Here is a 22,434-nt window from a genome sequence, read left to right on the forward strand (position 1 = left end):
ATTTGATATCAGGCCATGGCTTGTTTTCTTTGAAGGGTGTTGTCTTTCTGCTGACACTTCGTAGAGGACACTGATTTAAATCTATAATTGCACTATAAATCAATAAATCCTATCACTGTTACAAAAAGAAAATGTTCCTCTGTCATTAAAACGTTTTTGCTAAGTCATCCTTACCTTTGAATTTTCAAAGGGAAACACAAAGTAGATCTTGCCGGAGGAGCCTCTTTTTCGGGATTTCTGACTCAGTTGAGTCAATCTCTGACTCAAATCCAAATTCCACAAGGGCTGAGCTCCAGGGCAAAGTATGGTCTCTCATAGCTCAGAGAGTGAGTGCTTGGCCCAGACTAAGCTTAACCATTCAGATCCCAATGTGCAGCCACAGGTCATGGTGCTCTTCAATCTATGCCCCTCCTCAGCAAGCTTTTGATGCCTACAACTTATAGTCAGACCCTCCTGGTTTTCTCAATTTGATATGAAGTGCAAGTTAATAAATGTGTCATAATATGCTGACTGCTAATGTGGGATATATAACAACTCAGATAGAAACTTGAAGGTTTTGGGCCGGCCCCGTGGCTTAGCGGTTAAGTGCATGCGCTCCGCTGCTGGCGGCCCGGGTTCGGACCCTAGGCGCGCACCAATGCACCGCTTCTCCGGCCATGCTGAGGCCGTGTCCCACATACAGCAACTAGAAGGATGTGCACCTATGACATACAACTATCTACTGGGGCTTTGGGCGGGGGGGAAGGAGGAGGATTGGCAATAGATGTTAGCTCAGAGCCGGTCTTCCTCAGCAAAAAGAGGAGGATTAGCACGGATATTATATTAGTTCAGGGCTGATCTTCCTCACAAAAAAAAAAAAAAAAAGAAAAAAGAAACTTGAAGGTTTCCTATGACTCTGTAAAAAATGTCCCAATGATCTGACCAGAAAAGATAAGTTGGGGCACTCACCCCAGGCAGGGTTCCCGGGACCTGGGCTGAGCTCCTAGGTGGATAGGACTTGATTTCAGCAGCAGCACCTGGAGCCAAGGATGCACCAGGAGGCAACCTCTGGAAGGAGTCTGAAACAGAAGAAGGGACAGACAGTGCAACTCAAGGCATCAACCAAAGGGGCCAGGAGAAAAGCAGAAAATGTAGGTCCAGAGTGAGATCAGACATGGTCAGAATCAGGCCCAAATAAGAGAATTCAGAGTGGAAACTGTGGTCAGAGCCTATCGAGATCCCCTGAGCCTCTAGAATGCAGTCTCAGCTATGATCCATACCTTGTCGTTCACTGTTTCCGTGGTATTGAGAACTGACCGAGACAGTTTGGTTGTGTGCAACTAATAGATTCTTTTTGGTAGATTCTGTAGCTGTCAAAATTTAAAAAGTAGAGGAAGGCTAACTCTTCCTCAAAACCTTGCTACTGAATCTTAATGACAGCTGATTTCAGAAGGAATTCTGCCACACACAGAGCCACTTATTAGGCAAACATTTATGAGCAAGCAACTATAAAGACAGTTCTCCTAACTTGTTCTGTCAACTCCGTGAACTCCCAGCTCTCTGTCCTCATATGCGCTCTGACTACCTCTTAATTGAAAGGTTGACTTGAGAGAGATACAGCAATTTAGAGGCAAGGTTTAGTTCACCCATTGGCAATCAAAATTCTCTGAAATCATGGCTGGACACACAGGACCATTTCAGAACCATGCCTTGGGATCCACTCCAAAAGAAGAGAAGGGGAAGTCTTTCAAAGTCTTATCTATACTCTGGTTGTGTAAGTTTTACATAATGCTGTCTAAAATATTTTAGTCTATCCACGTATCTTGAATACCACTGATTCACGAATGAGGGTCCACTTCTAGCACCCAGTATGCCAATTACAAGATATTCATTTCACCAATGAAAACCCTTTAGTTCACACTGGTTTTGTTTGTTTATGAGAGCTACTAGAATTTGGTTTCTAAACTACAGTAGTATCCTGTAGCATGGCTTATCATTTGGGTCTTAATTTACCTATTGTTTCTACAGAGATGCCATCCCTCCCGGTTGTGATCTGTTGTGGGTTGAATTGTGCCCCCTAAAAGATATACTGAAGTTCAAACACACATACCCCCACCTGTGAATGTGACCTTATTTGGAAATATGGTCTGTGCAGATGTAATCAAGTTAAGACGAGGTCATACTTGATTAGAGTGGGCCCTAAATCCAATGACTGGTGTCCTTATAAGGAGAGACTCTATCCTATATATTGTATTTATTTCATAGCTGTCCCCATTATCTGAAGTTATTGTTATTTACTTGTTTATATCTGTCTTCCTCTACTAAGCTAGAACCTTTAGAACAGCAGGGATCCTATTTATCTTATTTCTGTGTCTCTAGCATCTTTAAGAGTGCTTGGTACATGGTAGGTGCTCAAGAAACATTTCTAAAATGAATGAATGAATATGGCTATATTAGTTGTCTAGGGCTGCTGTAATGAAGTACCACAAACTGGGTGGTGTGTAACAACCATCCATAGGAGAAATTTATTCTCTTGCAGTTCTGGAGGCTAGAAGCAGCAGCAGTTCTCAGCATGGGGATGAAGGGGGAGGTAGAAATATAGATGAAGGTACTCCTTCTAGGAAGAAGCAAAGCCACCAAGTTAAAAAAAAAAAAAAAAAAAGGTCTGGGTGATGGTGAGCTGAAACTGGACGAAACCATGTAGTGACGAGGTCAGGACCCTGGGCCAATTAGACCTAATCTAGTGAAACTAATATAGAGAATTTGCAGCCCAATGCTCAGGCATGTGGTTAAGTGCAATAGAGCTGGCTAAGGGCCGGCCCCGTGGCTTAGTGGTTAAGTGCGCGCGCTCCGCTTCTGGCGTCCCGGGTTCGGATCCCGGGCGCGCACTGACACACCGCTTCTCCGGCCACGCTGAGGCCACGTCCCACATACAGCAACTAGAAGGATGTGCAGCTATGACATACAACTATCTACTGGGGCTTTGGGGGAAAAAATAAATAAATAAATAAAATTATAAAAAAAAAAAAATAGAGCTGGATAAGGTGTCTCCCAGCTGAGGATATAACTGAGTTTTCAATAGACTATTCTTTAAGTCCAGCTGCCACGTGGTGATGGGGATCACGGTAAGACCAGTGAATTCAAAGGGCATCAGTTCATTGCATTACTTCTTTTGCTATCAAGGAGTTTCTTATCAGAATCAATTTTGGAATGGGACACATGACTTTGAATAAGGCATTCAGTAAGTCCCATTGATGGTGGGGCTGGCAGAAGTACGGTGCACAGGGGAATCAAATCCAAATCCAGAATATGTCTATTCCACTGAGGACAAATTGCTGCCCTAGCTATGAAGGAAGGGTCCAAAGCGTCAACATACCACTAGGTAGCTGGGGTGGCTTTGCATACCCAAGGTATGGTACCACACTGAGCTCTCAGAATTGGTTGCTGCTGCTGTGGGCAAGCTGGACGCTCAGTAGTGGCAGCAGCCAGCTTAGCTTGGTGAGAGGAAATCTGTATTACTGAGCCCAGGCACGGCTTCCATCCCTAGCTCCTTTCCCACTTCGTTCGTGAACTCATTGAGCAAGTTCAGAAGTGGTGGAGCAAAGAGCTGTCAAGCAGTGGGAATACCTGATTTGAAAACATCCTTACTAGTAAGGGGCTTCCAGTGAGCATTCACATGGGACAAAAATATCATCTCACTGAGGGACAACTCAAAAGATCCATCCATCCGTATATGTCTTCCCTATAACTTGTTACAAATCTTCCAACCATTAATTCCTACCACCCAGCTAAAATTTTAGCCACGATGGATAGATAGATAGATAGAGAGATAGACAGATAGACAGACAGATAGATAGATAGATAAGATAGATAGAAAGAAAAAGGAAGGAAGGAAGGGAGGTCGGGAGGGAGGAAGAGAAATGGCATTGACCTTTATCTCAGGTTATCTTTCTCCTGCCGTGCCTTCCAGGTAGAGTGGGTGATGATATGTATGTATCACTGAAATTTTTGCCCACAAGGAGGATTTCCCATCAACTCATTCGGTTCTATCCCTGATGTGGCTGATAGACCAAAGCGGTTCACTTGTCCCGGATATAAGCATTTTGTGCAAAACCTGCTACTTCCTGCTTTACAAGTCCTATCAGCATAATGTTATCAGGTTATCAGTGTAGTGGACCAGACTGATACCATGTGTAATCATGAGATGATGAGTTACTGCAGGCTAAATTGTGTCATAATGCCAGAAATTTATGTCATCCTAAGTTGAAATAATGAAGGCATGCTATGCTCTCGTCAGATAAGAGCCAACTGCCTTTTATGTTCTCTGTTTGTTGGGATAGAGGAGTGAAATTGCCAGCTTAATAGCTACATGTCAAGTAACAGATGCTGTGTTGATTTTCTCTAGGAAAGAATTCTATCTAGAACAGCAGCTGTAATTAGAGTTATCCTCTGATTAAGCTTATAATAATCCACTATTTTTACTCTAGACCCATCTGACTTCTGTGCTGGCTAAACTGGGGGTGTGATAAGATTTGCCACCTACAGAAGAGTCTGTTAGTTATTTCCTAATGTCTATTCTTCTCTTATTCCATAATAATAGAACCATTATTTGGTGCTTGGCATGTGGCCACCCTCCCTTACAACTAAGAGTGGCCACGTAACTAAATTCTGGCTAATGGTATATAAGTGGAAGAGTTATGTACTATATTTAAGAGTATTTGTGTAGGGGGCCTTATCCTTCCCTTTTTGATTCCTGCTGGCTGGAATGAGAATGTAATCGCTGGCACTCCTGCAGCTGCAAAGTCATGGGAGTGAATGAGGTCACCTTGGGGGTCACTATAGACAATGAAAAGAAAAATTTCATGGTTAGGAAGATGAAAAGAAATCAGAAGAGGTGACTAACTGCAAGGTAGTAGGAGAACCAAAAGACAGTTGCCCAGAGGGCAAGAGAAGAAGGTGATTTAAAAACAGATGTTCAACAATATTATGTAATACTAATAGGTTGAGTAAAACCTGGAATGATTTTTCAATTTGGCAACATGGAGGTCACTGGTGGTTTATCTAATGTCTTCTCGTGATTAAATTTAGGTTGTGCATTTTGAGCAAGAGTACTACAGAAATGATGTTGTATCCTTCTCGGTATATCATATGTATTAGTCAGAGTTCTCCAGAGAAACAGCGCCAATAGGATATATATATACACACACACATATAAAAGGAGATTTATTATGAGGAAATGGCTTACATGATTATGGAGGCTGAGAAGTCTCACAATCTGCTGTCTGCAAGCTGGAGACCCAGGAAAGCCAGTGGTGCAATTCAGCCCAAGTCCCAAGGCCTGAGAACCAGGGGAACCGATGGTGTGAATCCCAGTCCGAGCACAGGAGCAGATGAGATGAGATGTCCAGCTGGAGCAGTGAGGCAGGGAGGGAAAAAGTGAATTCCTCCATCCTCTGCCTTTTCTTCTATTCAGGCCCTTAACTGGTTGGATGATGCCCACCCACATTGGGGAGGGACATCTACTTTACTGAGTCCACTGATTCAAATGCTCATCTCATTCAGAAACAATGTTTAATCTGGCCACCATGCTGTGGCCAGTCAAGTTGACATCATATTAGGAGATACATGATGTAGATATGTTTCAATACTGGTGACATTAACTCCATCACAGGTTTCTCCACTGTAAATTTACTATTTTCCCTTTGAACTTAGTGAGGGTCTTGTCTGGATCTATGCAAATATCCTACTTCTCATCATATTTTTGCCTACTAATTTTAGCATTTATTCTTGCCTGTGACTATCATTACTGTGATGGTTGCCACACAGTGATTTTCTAATTTCTGCATCTCTTCTACATTCACTAATTGGAATTTACTATAAAAAAGAGTCTTCTGCTCACTTTTAAGTGAGAATGGGTAGGACTGTGTTTGGGCTGCTGGCTGGGTTGCTTATGGTGATAATTCGTGGTCACGTTTCTCCAAGAAATCAGGAGGTCAGTGGAAAGGCACTAGCCTTCTGACCCTGAAGAGAAGAACGGATTTTCAGTTTTTCATATCGTTCTCTAAATTTTGATGTGATTACATTGCCATGAATTTAATGATAACACTTCTACAATAAAATAGACCATAACATGACTGACTACCTTCTGGGTGACTATATTCATTAAGTCAGGAAAAAGAGAATGAGGGTAGGGTAGAAATGAAATAAACATTTCGCATTCACTTTCCCCTGCATGTCAGCAGCAGAGAAAGGACACACATCTCAAGCTCAGTGTGAATTAAGTGATACCCTTTATGAACCCTCATGGCTTTCGATAACCTGACAAAAGCCTTTTCACTGGACTTGGCTGGAGCCTCAGGAGGTGCCTTTGACTCAAGAACAAAACTTTGATTTGAAAAAGGTTTTGGTTTCTATTTTTCCTTCATAAAAGCAGAAAACACAACCTTTCCTCTCTTATAGAAAACTGCACTCTATAGGTAGAGAAATAAGGGCAGGATCTTTTACAGGATGAATTCCAAGTGTTTTCGGGTTGGGAACTCACCATTCCTCACAATAGTTCCTTACAGGCAGGCAAAGGACAGAGAATGATTAGTCTCTATGTAAAAACCAAGGGGAGGAGGGCATTGCTGTGTTAAAGGAGACCACGCTGGCCTCTGCACATGGGCTGATGGCTAGGACATCAGACAATTGCAGCCCTCACCAGTGACTAGCACACCTTCATTCCCGAGCCCTCTCTCCATGGCTGTCACTTCTTAGGGTTGGCTATTCAAATCTCCAGTCTTCTCTCATTAAAAAATAAGTCAGGAAACGCCCTGCCTTGCTGATCTTCAATCAATGCCTTGATAAAACTTCAACCCTACGTGAGCATTGCATCAAACTACAAAGCAGTGAAAATGAGCTCTATAGTCCATGTGTTATCTTTTTGCCATCTGATTATGAGGATTTCCTGACACAAACAAGAGCAGATTCTTTGTTCAGGGTGGGTGGAATGCTGAAGGAGGGAAGCAGAGCGCGGAGTTGAGGATTGGGTCCTCATGATGGGTCTGTCCACCCAGACACTGTTGAGTTTATCTTCTTGTCTCTTAAACCCCATCAGCTTATCCCAGCTCCACCTCCAACATTCAAGTCCAAGTGATAAATATTTCCCTCCTGGACAACAGTAAGAGTGACCAGAGAAGCCCTGCCTTCACTCTAGCCCAGTGGTTCTCAACCAGGGATGATGTGGTCACCCAGGGGACATCTGGCAATGTCTGGACATGTTTTTGATTGTCACAACTAAGAGTATGGGGCCACTGGCATCTAGTGAATAGAAGTCAAGGATGCTGCTAAACATCCCGCAATGTACACAACAGATGCCCCCACCAACAAAGAATTATCTAGTCCAAAATGTCAATAGTTCTGAGGTTGAGAAACCCTGCTTCTAGTTCCCCTGCAATACCTCATATACCTAACCATGCTCTTTCTTTAAAGAGCAAATCAGATGATGCTTAAAACCTTTCAATGGTTTCCCATTATTCTTAGTATGAAGATTAACAAAATATCCTTAGCTCCTTGAACCTGCATGATCTGGCACCCACTCTCCCTCTTTTCTTTTATCCTGTGCACTAACCAAACTGAATTTATTCCCTTTTTTCTAGAAAGCATCATAGTTCCTCCTACTCACAGGGTTTTGGCACATGTTATTCCCTCTTGTAAATCATTTCCCTCCCTCTTACCAACCTCTCCCCCTTTAGCCTACTTATTACTGCCTTCTAATCCTTTAGAAGACCTCAGCTGAAAGGTTTCTCCAGCAGAGACTCCCTCTGCAACCACCATTCTGTGAAGCAGCCTGAGATGAAAGGCCACGTGGAGAGAGAAACCAGGCCATCCCAGCTCTTCAAACCACCCCAGCTCAGGCCTAAAATGTGAATGAGGCCATCTCGAGCACCCAGCGCCAGCTGTCTGCAGGCATGTGAGTGAGCCCAAGTGAGACCAGCAGTAAAACTGCCTAATCAACCCTCACAATTGTAATAAATAAACAAATAACTCACTATTGTTTTAAGCCACCTATGTCTTGGGATGGCTTGTTATGAAGTAATAGACAACTTATTCATTCATACTGGTATTCTTGAGTTGTGTACTAAGGAGAGCTTCCTGATCTGGAGGTGGAATTTTCCCTTCACCTCCTGGCCCTGTCACTCCTCATGGGACTGCTGGTCAAGACCTGAGCTTCTTTTTTTTTTTTTTTTAATAATTTTATTTATTTTTTTTTTTCCCCCAAAGCCCCAGTAGATAGTTGTATGTCATAGCTGCACATCCTTCTAGTTGCTGTATGTGGGATGCGGCCTCAGCATGGCTGGAGAAGCGGTGCATCAGTGCACACCCGGGATCCGAACCTAGGTCGCCAGCAGCGGAGCGCGTGCACTTAACCGCTAAACCACGGGGCCGGCCCTAAACCTGAGCTTCTGAGTTATGGTGCATTTGAAAGAATGATGCTCTCTTCCCAGCAGGTCAGTGAGTAGAGGCAGAGAGACTGTTCCCCCTTCCCATTTCACCATCCTGTCCTATTAGCCTCCCTACAACTGCAGCTGTACATTGGGCAAGGATCTTCTAATTTAGTTAACTCAGGAGTTGGAATAAATACAAAAGGGGATTTCAGTGCAGAAGGGAATGCCTAAGCTTTTGACAACTTGTCTTTTCCCAGATTCTAAAAGGGAAATCACTTAAAGAATTAGGCCCTTTGGCCCCGTGGCTTAGCGGTTAAGTGCGTGCGCTCCGCTGCTGGTGGCCCAGGTTCGGATCCCGGGCGCACCGACGCACCACTTCTCCGGCCATGCTGAGGCCACGTCCCACATACAGCAACTAGAAGGATGTGCAACTATGACATTCAACTATCTACTGGGGCTTTGGGGAAAAAGAAAGAAATAAATAAAATTATAAAAAAAAGAATTAGGCCCTTCTAGGTCCCTTTGTGTGAACTCTCCAGTGCCAACATCATTCCTCTTGCCCTTGGGTTTTTATTAAGTTCCCTCCTTCAACTCACTTCACGTGAATCTCTACTCATTTCCTTTGGGAAATCCATCCTAATAGGAAAGCCTCATTCCCATGAAGCTCTCATCACCTGAATCCACCTCCATTCCTCTAGGCATTCAGGCAAGTCTCAAGTCTACATCACTTAGTCTAGAGTGGCAGGGGCCTTCCTTGGGACGTGGGTCAGAGGGGAGGGGCGTCTGAAAGAGAAAATGCTCTAATACTGGGGACTTCTGGGTCTAGTGTAAGTATGGATCTCCAGGACAATGGATTTCCTTCAAGAATCCCACCTCTGAAAGGTTCATAAGTGTCTCTTTGTCTTTGACCTGATAGAACAATATAGAGTAAGTCTATACAACTGGCTTCAATCAGGATGTGAGGCACAAGCTTCCAAGGATAGACATTACTTTTCAAGGGAACAATGCAGAGTACACCAGTATTTAAGAAATAAATAATTTCCTTAACTATCCCAGGGCTTCTCCTTTATCTGGGTCTCTAGGAGATATCACACCCCATTATTGGGCAGAAGAGGGTTTGATTTCTTCCTGTCCCATCATGGCATGGCCTACTAGGATATTAATGGGACTATCTTATCTTTAATGACTGTTTCTTTTGTTACCCCTGGAGATAATCATGATGAAGAGGAAGAGACCAATTTCGTGCCTTATGCCTGAAGGTCCCATATAGGGAAGGTTTGTTTTTTATCCCATAAGGTAACTCCCTTTTGGTAGGGACTTAACCTTTCTCTGAAAATGAGTGGTAATCCCTGGTGTTCTTCACCTGAGGGAGAGGACTGGGTATTAGGTAAATGGAAAGAAGAGGGCCTAGACATTAGGGGGCACAGAGAACCAAGTCTGGGCTCCTGGGTGATGGTCTAAGATGGCATCATCAACATGGAAACAGGGTCTCTATCCTTGTAGTGTGGAGGATGAAGAATAGAGATTATAGACACAAACTGATCATAAATCTGATTATCTAGATTTAAGAAGAGTTCTTGTTTATCTTCCTATTATTGTCTCTTAAATTTTAGCAAAATCTTGTTTCAGCTTTCCTGGGCAGATTTTTGTTGTTGTTTTGTTTTATTTATTTATTTATTTATTTATTCCCCCCAAAGCCCCAGTAGATAGTTGTATGTCACAGATGCACATCCTTCTAGCTGCTGTACGTGGGATGTGGCCTCAGCATGGCTGGAGAAGCAGTGTGTCGGTGTGCGCCCGGGATCCAAACCCGGGTTGCCAGCAGTGGAGTGCGCGCACTTAACCACTAAGCCATGGGGCCGGCCCCTGTTGTTTTGTTTTAAAATCAGTTCTGCTGTGGAACTTTAAAGGAAGGTTGTGGGGCCAGCCCGGTGGCGTGGTGATTAAGTTTGTGCACTCTGCTTCAGTGGCCCAGGGTTCACGGATTCGGATCCCAGGTGCGGACATACACACTGCTTGTCAAGCCATGCTGTGTGGTAGCATCACACATACAAAAATAGAGGAAGATTGGCACAGATGTTAGCTCAGGGCCAATCTTTCTCAAGCAAAAAGAGGAAGATTGCCAACAGATGTTAGCTCAGGGCCAATCGTCCTCACCAAAAAATAAAAAATAAAAGGGCCGGCTGGAAGGCGTAGTGGTTAAGTTTGCACGCTCTGCTTCGGCGGTTCACAGGTTAGGACCCCGGGCATGGACCTACACCACTTATCAAGCCATGCTGTGGCAGGCGTCCCACATAGAAAATGGAGGAAGATGGGCACAAATGTTAGTTCAGGGCCAATCTTCCTCAGCAAAAAGAGAAAGATTGGTGAAGGATGTTAGCTCAGGGCTAATCTTCCTCACCAAAAAACAAACAAACAAAAATAAATAAAAGTTAAAAAAAATAAAGGAAGGTTTTAACTGGGACCTCAAGCACTCCCCAGCGGAACAGTACATGCTTCATTTTCTTCTATGGCATTCTCTTGTCCTGGCTCACAGATCCCTGTAAGCCTGCTGCCTCCCCCTCTCTGAATTTTCCAGACCCCAAGTGGGAAATCCAGGTTTTTCTGCTTTACTCGTAACACTCGCTGATGGCATGGGTGTCTCTTCTACAAAGCTGCCAGCTCACCTGGCTTCTCTCAGGAGGTGAGGCATGAGCCATAGCTGAAGGGGGTTCTATCATATCCCCCCCTCATCTTGCCCTCGCCAGGGAGGTGACAATTGGTAACAGGGATCTCCAACTCTCTGACTCTCGTTCCCAAACCGTGCTCTCCTCCAGTTTGGGTTTTAACCTCCCTCCTGTGGAGGAAAACTTGCTTGGCTAAATATTCTTGCAAACTACGTTGTTTGTGCCAGCACTGGTGCCCTTCAAACTGAAAACTCAGGAACTCCATTCTTTCATTCCTTTTGCACTTTGTGTGGCCTCCTATTTCTTCCATGCCAAGTGGTGAAGGAGAAAGGGCAACAGGGTAACCAAGGCGTCACAGGGGTGCAAAAATGACATTGTGCTATTATGTAAGGGCGCCTTTCCTTCCAGTCCTATGAAAGGTTCCAACACCAGGCCATTCCCACTGCTGCCCAAGAAGACAAGAAGGATTATATGGATGAGCATGTGACACCCGGGATCAGACGGCAGGACCCAAGAACTTTAGAAGTTGTTCAAGGAGGCAGAAGATCCCATCAGAAACTGTTGAAGGGGAAGAGGGATCCTCTGATAGAACAACACGCACATAACAGCGAGGAGTTAAGACGCTGCCAAACAGGATTTAGCCCACGAAGGGCTCTCACATCCACCTCGGCCCTGTGTGAGCACAGCGTGGACATCAGCTGTTGTGTCCCACCAGGCTGGGAGCTGAGGAATGGAACCAAAACAGAAGTTGCCTGGTAAATTTATTTATTCTGGAGTGTTTCTATCCCACCTAGCAGCAAAAGTGGCAAAGCTCTGAAATTGCCATGGAGACCTAAATCAGCTCTACAAATGCTGGCCCCTGGCCTGATTTCTGGAACAAAGGTTTTCTTTATCAGATAAACTTTCCAGATTCCTGTGCTAATAAGTACTATTAATATAAGCAAGAGACTGATAACTGCATAGAGACAAAATATGTATTTAATATATTCTAAACAAAATAAGACATCCTAGTAGCCAGAGGAAAACATTAACAGCCACTATTTTAGTTTTTGGAGAGTTTTTAAAAATTCAATTGAAATACTGATTACTGGTAGGTAAAATGCCCTATATCCTATGTGGCGCGTGAACCAGCGGCAGCAGCCTCACCTGGGAGAGGGTAAGAAATGCAGATTCTCAGGCCACAACTCAGACCTACTGAATCAGAATCAACGTTTTAACATTCCCAGGTGGTTTGTGAGAACTCTAAAGCTTTCGAGGCACTTCTCTATGTGACTTTAAAATTGTTATAAATAGTAAAAGCACATATCTGTTCATGACAGCAGATTGCAGTCTTTTGAACAATGCAATTAATATGTTAAAATAATATTTATTTCATATAAGATACAGGTTGTTGTAATTATTACAAAATTGTTCTCCTTAAATCTTGTGTAACTTGGATTTTTTTGTGTGTGTGTGAGGAAGATCAGCCCTGAGCTCACATCCATGCCAATCCTCCTCTTTTTGCTGAGGAAGACTGGCCCTGGGCTAACATCCATGCCCATCTTCCTCCACTTTATATGGGACGCCGCCACAGCATGGCCTGACAAGCAGTGCATTGGTGCGCGCCTGGGTCCAAACGCGGGCCGCCAGCAGCAGGGAACTCGCACTTAACCGCTAAGCCACGGGCCCGGCCCCTTTTTTTTTTAAATTTTTTATTTTAATTTATTTTTTATTTTGTGAGGAAGCTCAGCCCTGAGCTAACATCCACGCCAATCTTCCTCTTTTTGCTGAGGAAGACTGGCCCTGGGCTAACATCCGTGCCCATCTTCCTCCACTTTATGTGGGATGCCGCCACAGCATGGCCTGACAAGCGGTGCCTCAGTGTGCCCCGGGGAGCCGAACCCAGGCCACCAGCAGCGGAGCGCAAGCACTTAACTGCTACGCCACAGGCCTGGCCCTGCGTAACTTAGATTTTTAAGATAAACTTTTCCTTTAGTTTGGAATCCTATGTGTTGGGAAAATTAGCAAACGCAAGTCACTTCTAATTTTCAAATCTTCAATTCGAAGAAAAATTAGAATATTGCTTTTTTTCTTTATTTGAGAGTAAAACCAAGGATCATGAGGGTCTTAAAAACTAACTCCAGCAGTGACTCAAGGATAGAAGGTGGGACGAAGGTTGTAACCCAGATGTTGACCTCAGGCCAGGGAGAAAAGGATTCTGAATACAAAGATTAGGCTTACTCTGGATGAGAGCCGGGCATATTCAAACAAAACAAATGCCTCATGGTCACTGGCTGTACCTCTCACTTTATGTCATTGCCCACGGGAGGACATAGCTGTTACCCCAAATTTAAAAGGCAAGACTGAGTATGGTCCATAGACACTGGGTCAGCGCACCATCCTCATGCTAGTGGGCAATGCTCTTGTCTGTCTTTTATTGTTGTTGTTTTGGTGAGAAAGATTGGCCCTGAGCTAATATCTGTCGCCAATATTTCTCTTTTTTGCTTGAGGAAGATTGTCCCTGAGCTAATATCCATGACAGTCTTCCTCTACCTTGCATGTAGCATGCTGTCACAGTACGGCTTGATGAGCGGTGTGTAGGTCCATGCCTGGGCCTCCAAAGCAGAGCACGCGAACATAACCAGTACACCATCGGGCCAGCCCTATGCTCTTGTTGTATGCAGCTGTCTCAAATCCACACCCAGCAGAGGGCATGGTGTGGATGAACTGTAAATCTTTGAACACTTCTGGTGGAAAGGATGTTCAATGGGTGTTACGGAGAGCATTGCCGCAGCCATGTTTAGGCATTAGGTGGAAATTTGTTTTTAGCTGAAACCTACTGCAGAAATTACTCTTCCTGACAAATGAACTGGATTTTGAACCCATTCCCACTACCACAGTGGACAGAAAGGCAGCAGGCTTTGAGCACAGATGGCTGCACAAAGAGAAATCGCGAGAGCACGAGGCTTGCACATTCCATCCCCGGGTGATATATAAAAAGTAACAGTAGGCTTACTAGCAGAGTATTGAAGGGAAGCAAATCCTCCCTAAAATTCCATTGAGAAAAAGACTATTCTTAGCGGGAACCTTGAGCAATTGCACACAAAAAGCAAGAAATTATTCTGCCATGAGTAAGAATGACTCTGATAGAAGGAAGCAAGTACTCAACGGACCAGCACAAGATCCACAGAGTAGAATCAACAGATCCCAAGTGCCACAAGAAAAATGGCCCCAAATAGGTCATTTCCTCAGCCATATCTGCCTGAGAATGTACCAGGTTCCTTATTAAAGAACGAGAAGTTAATATCAGAATGTCCACTACACATATTTATAGTCTGTTGTAAATAAATATATTTAAGTAAATTTTGTAGCAGCAGCTGTCAAAGTATGGTCTGAAGATTCCTGGGGGTCCCCAAGACCCTTCTAGGAGGTCTGTGAGGTTCCACCTTTTCCAATTACATTTCAGGGTGAAGCCAGATTTTCCTCATATCTTTCAACGAAAACAACATACAATGGCGGACTAAATGCAAAAGCAGGTATGAGAATCCAGCTGTTGTCGGCTACGCTGATAGATATTAAGAGATTTTGTAAGTTTGTAAAACAATGCCACTATCCTCATTAGAATTTTTTATTTTAGAATATAGAATGGGGGCCGCACCATGGTGTGGCGGTTGAGTGTGTGCACTCCGCTGCTGGCGGCCCAGGTTCGGATCCGGGGCACGCACTGATGCACCAATTGTCGAGCCACGCTGTGGCAGCATCCCACATAAAGTGGAGGAAGATCGGCACGAATGTTAGCTCAGGGCCACTCTTCCTCAGCAAAAAGAGGAGGATTGGCATGGATGTTAGCTCAGGGCTGATCTTCCTCACAAAAAATAAAAATAAAGAAAAAAATAAAAGAAAATAGAATGATTTTTAAGTAAAAATATTTATGTCAACCTGAATGGGTTTATCATTGTTATTTTTTTTTTCCTCCTGGAAGCCCCAGTGCATGGTTGTATATCCTAGTTGTAAGTCCTTCTAATTGTTCTATGTAAGCCACTGCCACAGCATGGCAACTGACAGACAGGTGGTGTGGTTCCACAACCAGGAAACAAACCTGGGCCGCCGAAGTGGCGAGAGCACTGAACTTTAACCACTGGGCCATCAGGGCTGGCTCTATCGTTGTTAATTTTTAAGTGACAATAAATATTTTAAATATTTCACAGTGTTAATCTCTAATATGGCAAATATCAATAGAGTTAAGCATAAAAACAAAAGCTCTTCAAGAATTCTCAATAATATTTAAGAGAATAAAGAGATCTTGCAACCAAAAACTTCAAGAACCACACCTCTAGAGTTTCTCATGTCATAGTTTGAATCCCTAGATTCTCACTTTCTATATTATTGCTTTGAGAAGTGTTCAGAATGTTCCAGATGAAAGAACTCCAGCTCTTGCAAGGGGCTCCATGTGACATGGGAGCCTGAACCGCCAGGATAAAGCACAACTTCTTCAGTCTGTCTGCTTTCCTCCTCCAAACCTCCCTGCCTCCCCAATTCTCTCGATAGCACCCTCTATGATCATTTATTATGGCAAAAGACCTCCAGATGATCCATAGGTCTGTGGACTTGCAGTAATTCAATGTATTTGCAACAATTTTAGGAATGCCTCTATTATATCTCATCATCATATAAAGAATAAAAATTAAATTCTGTTTGCCAGGCAAAAATTACAGACAGGTTATCTCAGCTGTGGAGTTTATCACTAGGATACACGAGACAGGATGAAAAGGAGTCTGTCTAAACAAAGAAGTAGCCCTCATGGTTAATCACGAAGTGGAAGGGGCCGGCCCCATAGCATAGTGGTTAAGTGCACGCACTCTGCTGCTGGTGGCCCGGGTTCAGATCCCCGGCATGCACCGATGCATCGCTTGTCAGGCCACGCTGTGGCGGCATCCCATATAAAGTGGAGGAAGATGGGCACAGATGTTAGCCCAGGGCCAGTCTTCCTCAGCAAAAAGAGGAGGATTGACATGGATGTGAGCTCAGGGCTGATCTTCCTCACAAAAAAAAAAAAAAAAAAGGAAGTGGAAGATCATTCAGGTTATAGCACAGTTCGAACCACCAGGTTGTGTGCTGCACCACATCTAAGGGGACCTACTGCTTCTTGTACACTCAGGTGCTCTGTTTTTAATGCTTCTGCTAAAGGACTCAGTATGTGTCCAATCAGAGAGAACTGATAGTTAAGCCAGTAACCATTTAGCACAGAGGCCCTATGGGGAGGAGCTTTCAGGTCATTCCACCCACAGGCTACTGGCCACCCCGTAAAGAATGATGCGTCAGGCACCCTCATTGTCTGGGAAGGTAGTGGTCTGTTTGGGACCAAACATGTCTAGCTATGTGTAAAGAACCATGCAGAAGGGGCTGTTGGCATTGTAGGTGCTTTGAGGCTTATAAGAAGGGAGCTTGACCTGTCCAGTAGAAACACTTTTAACATGTCATTCAACTGCCTTAAAAATCTAGTTTCAATCCACTTTTCCAGCCATAACAGCTTCCACTTGTTGAACATCTTCTACATTCCAGGAACTGTAATAAGCACTGTCACATAAACAATAACTCAATGAAGTAGGTACTACTTTTTAGTAACCATTTTACAGATGAGAAGCTGAGTTCAGAGACTATAAGTGTCATTCAACCAGAGGCAGAAGAGTTGTAAAAGACAGAAGACATGAATATGAATCTAGACAATTTGGATGACAAGATATAAAGTACTCACCTTCAAAGTGGGGTTCAGCTTCTGGGATGTGAGGGCAGATTAACACAGGGAACTGGGAGAGACAGGCTTCTGCATGTTAGACCCAGGCCATCTGATCTTAAACATCACAGCACACTGTTGGGTAGAGGGAAGGGACAAATTATACATAAGCAATAGGGACCTATCTGGACAACTTTCAGGGTAGGCTCAAAGCATCAGGATGATGAATAGAGGAGAGTTGTTTCTTTCTTCATTTCCAATACTTCCTCCTGCTCACCCCTCCTGCCCAAGTCACCCAAGACAGGTATCTTGCACTCCTTTTACTTGTGTTCCCATTTTCTCTGCATCTTCTTGGGGCCTAGCTCACAAAGCTCCTCAACCAATTTACCCTCTGATGTTTAACTGTAATCTCATATGAAACTTACCCTTGCCGAGGTAAGACATCTACATTTGGACAGTGAAGAGTCTTTGTTGGCTGGTGAAAATCCAAGACAACTGGCTTTGAGTCAAAAGGATGTGGATGTATGCCCAGCTCTGTCACTGTCACTGAAAAGATGTGTGGCCTCAGCAAATCAGGGACATTCTCTGAGCCTCAGATTCTTTTCCTGTAAATTCAGATAATATCTCCCACCTCACAAGAGTATGTGAAGGATTGACTGATATATCCCACCTAAGAAAACCAAGGACCATCCCCAAATTCTGTGAATTCAGTAACAGAGGTTGGATCTGAATCTCAATCCATAGGGGAGCACATTTTAAGGCATCATTAGTCAGTAATAGACATATTGGGCAAAGAGCAAAGTCACATTGCTTAGAGCTTATATGGGCTAAGTTAAAAAGAAGAAGAAAGAAAAACTGAAGGTCTTAGGCTAAATAACTCATTCTGATGGGATAAGAGAGGTAATGGCGTTGAAGAGTAAAGGAGGCACTCCAAACTTTTCTATTACCTTATTGGAAAAGAGAAGAAACTTTTAGCAATGTTGGGGGACTTGGCATGTGCAGTGATATATTAGAGCTCTTTATAGGGTTTGCCTGACTTTAATTTCACAGTGTTATTGTATGAGTCTTCTTTGGTTGAGGCTTCTGAATACATTGCATGAAGAATGAGGACACTTCTAGCACTCCGAGTTCAAAATGAATCTTCGCTAGATGTCCACATCTGACGGCAACTCTAAACAGTTAACTCAACAAGTAGTCTTGTGACTTCTATAGTTTTAGGAACTATGTTTTTCCACATGGTTCCTCTGGAGCAGATGGAGAACTGAGAAAAGGAGACACTGTTATGATCACCAGGATTGGCCAAGATAGAAAAAGATGATGGGTTTAATGGATTTGAGCTCTAACTGAAGTAACTTCAATAGAATCTATGTCCCTGTATCAGGATAAGGGCCTGAGCTGAGGAGGGAGTTGCAGGAGAGATCTGCAGACCCACGATCCTGCTCCTGAAGTATATGCAGGCATCCTTGTCCTTTAACCGTAGTCTAGCCTATAATCATCACTAGGTGCCTGCAGGCTTTCAGATGCTCTAAGCCTTCTAAAGGTCCCTGTGACCATTCCACGTGGGTATTTCTTCAAAGGTGTGTGGTTGCCTCACATTCTCATGAAGTTCAGTCAAGATCACCCGAGGATGCCAAGTCAAGACTGCAGCCCATATCCCCGTGGATGAGTGCCAACCGTCAGCAGAGACCTCTATCCTGTTCTGTTATTAGTACCACATTATCTTCAGTCTGCATATCCTGTAACATGTTCCTCAACAGCATCCAAACACTGACAAATAGAAAGATTCATCATACCCTGAGATACCCCAAATAACCCATATGTTAGGACAATGCAACCACATTTTTCTGAGTGGATCAATGTAATAAAGGGAACTTGGCTTTATTATGAAAGAGAAAAAGCTTGTCTTTGGCCATGGAACTTTCTCTTTCAGTATGGAACCTCCCCATCTCACCTGCCAGGAGAGGTCCCCTGAGGCCACCTGCAAAGAGAGAGACAGAGGCGTTACAAACCAAGAAGAAGGATTTTTGCTCAGTGTCCAAGGTCACTCCTTCTTTTGTAGGATTTAAAGCAAAACTCCCTTGAAAGCAGAAGTAAAGCTTTTGAGTTAAACTTTGGTTTATCCAAGCGAGAAAGTTAAAGCCCAAACTGAGAATTTTCTGGACAATTAAGCTGTAAAATAGCATTACTAAAATGAAGTTCTCCACTTGCACATGTAAGTCTGCATGGTCTTTTCACAAGTAGCAGTCTGATGTAGCCCTTCAGAAAGAAACCGACAATCAGGTTCATAGTCACAAGAAACACAATCCAACCCACTAACTTAAGCAGAAAAAAAATTATTAAAGGCTTTTGAATAGTTCACAGAAGGTCCAGGAGAGTGTATAAGCATGATTGGAGGCTGTGTCCACAAGAAAAATATGTCCGAAATTCTGCTGCCCAACTGGGCTCGTGAAGATGCCCTTGCTACTGTCACTGGGCACAGACATGGCCGCTCACACTGTTCCTGGACCCTGGACACTGTTATTAGAACCATTATCTCCATGCTTCTGAAAACTGGCTGTAGTAGCACTACCCACTCTTAGAATGGATTCCACCCAGGACTGCCTCTTTGCATCATTAGTTCCTGAGTCAAAATCTTGTGTGGGTAAGTCCGATTGGCAGAGCTTGGGCAAGTGTCTGGCTAAGTGAGCAGGTGAGAAGACATTTCTGGGTATTACCCTTCTTCCCTGCTGGCCCAGCTCCAATTTTGTTCTGGTGTCTATACTCCATGCAGTCCCGTGATTCAGAAAAAGTGGATCCAACTACCTCAGGAGATGAATCTAGGCCTTTCAGGAATTCTATTCTCTTACCAGTGATTGGTTTAAGAAGGGTCATATAACCCAATTCTAACCAATAAGATGTGAGGATAAGTCTGTTACAGGGGACACTTCTGAGAAAAGTTTTTTCTATTGTTCTTAAAAAGAAACACAAGTCAGAGACAGTAGGTCCTTTCCTTTCCTGCCTTTACATATTGGTGTGATAGGGTATAGTGCTTGGAGCTTTTGCCACCTTCTTATGACCAAGAGGCAAGGTGACTGACATTCTGAGGATGACCGTGCAGAAAAGCAGAAAGGATCTGGGTCCCCAGAGATATTATTGAACTATCCCTGTAACAACTGTGCCTTTGGAGATAATATATTCCATTTTGTTTAAGCCAATTAATTGAGTTAAAGTAATTTTCAGCTAAAAGCATCCTATCTGATACAGGAGGACTTATCATCTCCATTTTACAGACAGAAAACTGTGGCTGAACAGGATTAAATAACTTGCTAAATCACATAGAATTTTGTTTTAATACAAAGGAAGTTCACTCCTTTAATAGTGATGTGTACATGCCTTATTTATGACATCTTCTGTGAGAATCTGAGCTCCTGACAGTCATCTCCTTTGTTAAAACCCAATAGTAGGGAGCACTTGCTCTGCACCTCCTAGCATTCAGTTATACACTGGGCCAAATCATTCTCTGGTTGTTTTTCGAATGTTCCTCTATATCCCCAACTAGAAAATAAACTCTTTGAAGGCAGGTCCATAGCTCCTCTGGCCTAGCACAGCACTGGGGTACACAACAAATGCTTAATAGAGATAAGAAAAATTGATTGACACATGACTGAGTTTGGATTGTACTGACACATTAATAGTCTAATTTTATGGGGATAGTATAAGTAATTTAAAACTCTCTGCAGGGTCCTTTTTTCTTTTAAGGGCAGCTGCCATAAATTCATGCTCTATATTATTAATAATAATAAAATTTAATAATTATAGCAATAATAGAAACTGCTATTTAGTGTTTATGGGCCAAACCTTATATGTGTGTGTGTCCGCATATAGATACGCACACACATATGTTTATACACACACACACGTATATCTACTTACACATATATGTAATTTTTAATCTTCACAACGGCCTTGTGAGGTACATATTAATGTCTCCATTTTACAGGTAAGGAAACGTTCTCTGAGAAAGCAACCTAATCATGGAAACCAAATAAAGTAGCCAAGTTCGAATTTAAAAACATATCCCTTTGGCTCCAAGGCCCTGCTTTTTCTAGTCTACCATACTCTTTCCATTTATGCTGCCTTTACCTGTATAGAAGCCAAGGAGGGATGGCGTTGATGATGACAAGTCCTTACTCCCCAAACCAGCTCTGGACAAGATTCCAATAGGACCAGCTGATGAGAAGTCGACCACATGAACGAAGGTAGGTGTCCACATGTGTCTGCATGGCGCTTTATCACATTTCCTTCAAGTCTGTTAAATGGTAAAAAGATTTCAGTCCTTCATAACTTTCTATCACAGAATAAAAGCAAAATTTTCTTCACCCAGAGCCTTTCCTAGACACCAACACACTCAGTTTTAACTTTAGGTAAACAAAACGAAAAGAAACAAGGCTCTAAATGTCCTCTGTACCAAACAGACCCTCATTTCTGTGTGTGTGTGTGTGTGCGTGTGTGTGTGTGTGATGTACTGGGGGAAGGCTGACCTGCTCTCGTGAGGGGTCATATCAAAATAGAAGTCGAGTGCTTCACACCATCTTTTCTCCATTAAACGCTCTAGTCACAGCACGTGGAGCCTTGAGTGTTTCAAGGGACTTTGCCAATATTTGGGTCCAAAAAATAATTATCAGCTTCAAAATATCAAAAGAAAACAATATCGAGATTTATAGTTATTTAATTAAATATTCATACAACTTAACTGGTAACAATTCCATTCATTGCCAATTTAAGTATTCATAAAAGTTTTGTTATTGAATGCAATTTGAAAGGTCTGATTTTCTCACTGCACAGGCATTCCTAAACACATACACTATTTGTAGGGGTATCTATAATAGAGATGTCAGAGCCAATCATAAAATAAATGAGCTACTTGTAGCCACATAATTTCAAAGCAAAATCCTTTGCAAAATGATTCCAACAAAACATATACTTTAGGGGCTGGCCCCGTGGCTTAGCAGTTAGGTGCGGGCGCTCTGCTACTGGCGGCCCAGGTTTGGATCCTGGGCGCGCACTGACACATCACTTTTCCGGCCATGCTGAGGCCGCATCCCACGTACAGCAACTAGAAGGATGTGCAGCTGTGACATACAACTATCTACTGGGGCTTTGGGGGAAAAAAAAAAATAAATTTAAAAAATATATATATATACTTTACGTAGGATGGGAGTGCATTTTGACATGTGATCTAATGTGGGTGGAAACCACCAGAAGTGTCCAGAACCAAGGCCGGCTTTGTGGGCATACAACCTGTGCATTAGCCCAGGGCCCTGAGATTGGTTTAATGCTCTGCTGTCGTCATCTTGGAAGTCTTTTTTTTTTTTTTTTGTGAGGAAGATCAGCCCTGAGCTAACATCCATGCTAATCCTCCTCTTTTTGCTGAGGAAGACCCGCTCTGAGCTAACATCTATTGCCAATCCTCCTCCTTTTTTTTTTCCCCAAAGCCCCAGTATATAGCTGTATATCATAATTGCACATCCTTCTAGTTGCTGTATGTGGGATGTGGCCTCAGCCTGGCCAGAGAAGCGGTGCGTTGGTGCACGCCCGGGATCCGAACCCGGGCCGCCAGTAGCAGAGCTCGCGCACTTAACCACTAAGCCATGGGGCCAGCCCTTGGAAG

The 22,434-nt window shown here is 43.3% G+C and overlaps 1 protein-coding gene across 1 annotated transcript in view; it reads right to left on the minus strand.

The window, feature by feature from the left end:
• LOC147916064 (uncharacterized) overlaps window positions 1–21,450 on the minus strand; it is a 30,774-nt gene extending 9,324 nt beyond the window's left edge. Inside the window, exons 1-6 of the mRNA XM_087435923.1 lie at window positions 21,305–21,450; window positions 20,907–21,072; window positions 18,736–18,762; window positions 16,806–16,919; window positions 5,225–5,387; window positions 949–1,058 (exon numbers count right to left, since the gene is read on the minus strand). Coding sequence (XP_087292049.1) covers window positions 16,845–16,919; window positions 18,736–18,762; window positions 20,907–21,072; window positions 21,305–21,366 — 330 coding nt within the window. The 5' untranslated portion in view covers window positions 21,367–21,450 and the 3' untranslated portion in view covers window positions 949–1,058; window positions 5,225–5,387; window positions 16,806–16,844. The remainder of the gene's footprint in view (window positions 1–948; window positions 1,059–5,224; window positions 5,388–16,805; window positions 16,920–18,735; window positions 18,763–20,906; window positions 21,073–21,304) is intronic.
• Window positions 21,451–22,434: the final 984 nt, after the last annotated feature.

Source organism: Ceratotherium simum, chromosome 10 (genome assembly GCF_057802395.1).
Source record: "Ceratotherium simum simum isolate JZ-2026a chromosome 10, ASM5780239v1, whole genome shotgun sequence".
Classification (NCBI taxonomy): Eukaryota; Metazoa; Chordata; class Mammalia; order Perissodactyla; family Rhinocerotidae; genus Ceratotherium; species Ceratotherium simum.